General features: G+C 36.6%; 1 protein-coding gene and 1 non-coding gene across 10 annotated transcripts in view; one reads left to right on the plus strand and one right to left on the minus strand.

The window, feature by feature from the left end:
- LOC124426149 (neurexin-1) overlaps positions 1-5,000 on the plus strand; it is a 261,069-nt gene that overhangs the window by 169,223 nt on the left and 86,846 nt on the right. For all 9 annotated transcript variants that reach the window (XM_046967481.1, XM_046967482.1, XM_046967485.1 and 6 more), the window contains 3 exons: positions 1,362-1,554; positions 4,006-4,197; positions 4,956-5,000. The exon at positions 4,956-5,000 is cut by the window's right edge and continues 102 nt beyond it. In XM_046967481.1, the coding sequence (XP_046823437.1) occupies positions 1,362-1,554; positions 4,006-4,197; positions 4,956-5,000 (430 nt within the window). The remainder of the gene's footprint in view (positions 1-1,361; positions 1,555-4,005; positions 4,198-4,955) is intronic.
- Trnas-cga lies at positions 4,500-4,581 on the minus strand. The gene has a single exon. It is a non-coding gene; the product is annotated as a tRNA-Ser (tRNA).

Below are 5,000 nucleotides of genomic sequence, written 5' to 3' on the forward strand. Positions count from 1 at the left end.
TGTGATAAATATCTCTTCTAATTCGACCCGACGATATACATATTTAGAAGTGAGAAGAGAAAAAAAAAGAAAAGAAAAAATTATTAAATAAATAAATGAATGAATGAATGAATGAATGAATGAAAATATATAAGTAAGAGGAATAATATGTATAGAGAGAAAACGAGAAAATCGAACAGGACCAGCGTGAAATCAATAAATTGCCGCGAGAGCAGCGAACGAATCGTCCGATTCATAAACGATTCTCTAAAGTTTTATAACCGGTATCAATAAAATTCACATTGGTGGAAAAACGAGCAAGCAAATTCATCGCTTGAGAGGAAAAGGACGCGTAGGCGTTGGGAAAAGTTCAAAATTTATGCATCAGTTATTAAATTACCTTTAGGCCGGTCTCTATGACCGACAACGACAGGGCATGCATTTTCGATTGTACCATAGTTCAATGCTGTTCGGATTATTTTGACAAGAAACATCATCGAAAATTTTCGAAATATATTCAAAATCCAAATTCGTCCTTTTGTTATCAAAGAACTTGTCAATTCGCATTATGTCCGAACATTTTTATGATGTTTTTTTTCTTTTTTTTTTTTTTCATACAAATCGAATAGTCGTTTTTTATTTTTATATCTTTTTTTTCTTCTTTTCCTTTTTTTTTTTTACGCATATTTCTCAAATCATTGTTATCTCGATCGGGCTGTGATAACGACGATGTAACGGTCGATTTTTCTTCTGTCGTGATTATATACGTAACGATTTAATATAATAAAGTAAAGATTATTAGTGATTCTATCAACGTGCGGTAAAACTTTAAAATAGGTGACGGCAATGTCGGACCACCCGTCACAACTTTAAAATAGCATCCTTTCTTTAACCTACTTTAGGAAACAGTGAGCACTAATTTACAAAGTAAGCTAGTAAATCTTTACTTTATTGCTACATATTAAAGTGATTCATTTTTCATAAGGATATTCTCCCGAGGACATTACTCCCAAGGATGTAAATAATTTCACTTTTTAAATGGATAATACCTCTTCATTGTCTCTATCCTAATTTAACTCTTTTGATATTGAAAATAATTTCAATTGATTCTTATTATAAAAGAAAAAGGAAAAAAGAACGGTATATCGGGTCATTTTTCGTTATTACAAATGTCACATTAAATAATCATATATAAATAATAAATACAACGACAATGATAATAATATATATTAGATTGTGAAAATAATGTGATGACAGTGTACAATGGGATGCAATGAAACTCAGGAGAAAGAAGAAAAAAAATACTTGAATAAATTTTATTCTCTCTTTTGTTCTCTCTTACACGCAAAAACACATGCATACAAATACATACACGCACGCAGGAAGATCTCTTCGCATTTGAGATCTTAGGTGGACACCTTTATCTCCATGCCGATCTTGGAAGTGGATCTGTAAAGGTGAGAGCATCGAAGCAACGAGTTGACGATGGTGTATGGCATGATGTGGCCCTACGACGTGTCGACAGGGATGGTCGTGTTACTGTCGACGACTCTACCGTAGAATTTCGTACACCAGGTGACTACTTCTTCTTTTTTCTCTCTCTCTCTCTTTTTCTTTTGTTTTTTTTCCTCTTCTTTTTTCTCTTATACGAATCGTAAATCAATTTTTCCCTATGTCCTGTGTCGGACACATTGTGTTTTATCGCTAAAGCATATCCCCCCAGCATGCATATAACACTCGTTTCTTCTCGGCTACGACGTTGCAGGATGAAATGAAGAACGGAAAGAGATAAAAAAAAAAGAGAAAGAAGAAAGAGATAGAGATAGAAAGACGGACGGACGGACGGACGAACGGAGAGACAGACAGACGAGATTGGGAACGTAGAAAGGGCAAAAGAGGCACTCGTAATTCAGAGTTACATGCTCGAGTACACTTATCTGTTGGAGCAACTAACCAACCGCTCTCACTCGGCCAGACAGTAGCGACCACTGAAAAATAACTCTGCCTAGCACTGTGAAAGTGCTACTAGGCTAGCTTCGAGGAACGCGATCGATTTTTCGTAAGACTCTTAAAGGTACATACACGTAAATGGTGTCGACGATCCTCGAATTCTCTATTTGTAATAGAACTTTCTCTTTCGTAAATTTTACTCTACTTGGAATATTTCTCTCTCTCTCTCTCTCTTTTTTCTTTTTTTTTTCTTTTTTCTTCTCTTTCCTTTTTACAAAAAAAAAATATATATATAAGTTCGCTAATTAAGAGACACAATGGAAGAAGACACAACGGCCGAACGGTTGGTCGGTAGGTATCTGGGAAACAAATGCCGTTAATAATTTTCGAAACTCGAGAGCCTGGCGAACGAGGACACGAAGTACATTTCGTGGACTTTCTACGGCTTTATTAAACCTATAAATAAACAGGAAGTTTGGAGTTTCCGGGTGTAGGTCCTTCATCGTAGCTCAACACTAGTCTACGCCTCGAATAATATCTACCGCTCGAACTTTAGCAAGAAGGAATATCGGGTTGTTCAGTTCTCCTCCTTCTTCTCCTCATCCCCCTCTTATCCTTCTATTCGTACACACTCGACCTACCACTTCACATCTTACTCCATATTCCTTTAAGTCCTCCTCATCCTCCTCATCCTTTTCCTCTTTCTCCTCCTCCTCCTCCTGCTTGACGATCGCCAAGATGTCTTTTACTTCGCGAGGCCATCGTTGAAAGACGGACTTTCTCTGTAAACGTCGAGCCCATCGTATATGTAACCACCATCCGAATATCTACCAACCAAGTTTCGTGACTTTCCGTGACTTCCGGGGTATGTCTTTCATTCGTCAAGCTCGCGTTTCTCTGAATAATACCGGCACGTAAACCCCTACCGACTTGAGAAAGTCGATGGGTTCTTCTTCGAACTATCTAACACCGTACCATGTTCCTTGGCACGAATCAAGAGTACAAACCCAATCGATAACTTTTCACATCTCTCGACATTCGAAAATTTATTTTATCCATCGACCCTCATCCTTCGAAACTATAAACCATCGAGCTTGGTCTAATTGCAAAAAGAGTTTCTAGATTTTTAATCGCATTTGTCTACCAAGCGTCATGTTTACGAAGTGCTAAAGACCCATCTCTACCCTCTCTCTCTCTCTCTCTCTCTCTCTCTCTCTCTCTCTCTCTCTCTCTCTCTTTCATTATTATTTTTATTTCGTCCTCTTACTCTCACTCGTTCACTTGAAAGAAGGAAATAAAAAGATGATTAGAGAAAAAAAAGAAAAAAATTTGAAACAATAATTAAAAAAAAAAAGAAAAAAAAAAGAAAAAAAAAGAGCAATGTAAAAAAACGAAAATATAGAAATACAAAAATCAATAGGGAACATGTTTATTCGATACTTGTATTTCTCGTTGAAAAGGGAAAAAGAGAGGGCGAATCTACTTCGCCTCTCGAATTTCTCGTTAATTTGACAAATCGCGAGTTTATCTACTTGATTTGTCTAGTAATTGTGAAAATATAAAAGAGCAATACAATCTAAACCAAAAATTGTCAACCTACGTGCTCAATCTCTCACCGTTGATAGTCGGCGGATATTCAAAATTAAACGAACGATAATTTGTTCGGAAAAGTCAACTTTAAAATTTCTCCCTACGAGCAATCCAGTGATTTTGGTCTATTTCTCTCTCTCTCTCTCTCTCTCTCTCTCTCTCTCTCTCTCTCTCTCTCTCTTTTACCCTCTTTCTATTACTCGTTGCAAATTCATTTGGAAGCATATAAGTGCCGTTCGATGAACAAATTTTATCTGATATTTTTCAAGCGCGAACGCATTCTTCCCCCTCCCTCTCCTGCCGCTTTCTTCCTTTTTTCTTTCCTTTCTTTCTTTCATTTTTTTCTTTATTTCTTTCTTTCTTTCTTTTTTTTTTCCTCTTCCTTTTTCCCTCTACGCGTAGATTCCTCAAAAGAAACGAAGTACATAACGTTTCTATAAATTTCATAACGACCGATCGAACATCAAGTACATTTCTTTCGGTCAGGCGATTCGACCCAACTCGATTTGGATGGATTGCTTTACATCGGTGGAGTAGGAGCACCCTTCGCTCCATTGACGGTCCCACCAGTTCTATGGACTGGTACATTGCGACAAGGCTATGTCGGTTGCATGAGAGATCTCGTTATTAATGGTCATCCCGTTGACATCGCTGGATATGCACAGCAACAAGATTCAGGTGACTACTTTATAGATATCTTAAACATTAAAATATTTATATTCCTTTAAATCAAAGTTCTCTCATATTGAATGACGACAATATATATATACGTTTGATTTTTTACGTTGCAGAAATTAATCTTCCTCTTTTCCTTTATTTTTCCACGAACAATTAATAATTAAGGTTAGCTCGGTATTTAAAGTCTTTCTTTTTTAAGGAAATAATGGAAAAAAATTTTTGTTTAAATGTATATAAGAGAAAGAAAGAAAGAAAAAAAAATTCACCTCTCTCTCTTCCAATTTTTTTCTCTTTTTAAATTTCGCTGCGGACAGGATTCGAACCTGTGCGGGCATAGCCCATCAGATTTCGAGTCTGACTCCTTAACCACTCGGACACCGCAGCTTGCGAGTTTTCGTTATTCTCTTAACATTGCTCACATGCACTTTACATTCGTTTCATTCTTCTTCTTTTTTTTCTTTCTCTTTTCTTTTTTTTCCTCTTCTCTACTTCTTATTCTCCTTTTTTTTCTTTCGTTTTTTCATTTTCTTTTTCTTTTTTTTTTTTTTTTTTTTTCTTTTGATACACTTCTTCCTCGAGTAGAACGAGAACATCTCTCTACTCGAGTAGCGGACCATCTCGTTCGAGTGGCACTCGTCAAAATTAAATTCAACATGGATTATAGGAGCCATTATCTGACTCGAGTAGGCCACTATCACAGAAAGTCTTAGTATGTGTTGTAGATCGATTTAACAAGGAAATTCACGACGATTTGTTAGGTGCCGTGAGGCCAGCCTGTCACGCCCAACCATCCCTACATTGTT

The sequence above is a fragment of the Vespa crabro genome, chromosome 8 (genome assembly GCF_910589235.1).
Source record: "Vespa crabro chromosome 8, iyVesCrab1.2, whole genome shotgun sequence".
Taxonomy (NCBI): domain Eukaryota; kingdom Metazoa; phylum Arthropoda; class Insecta; order Hymenoptera; family Vespidae; genus Vespa; species Vespa crabro.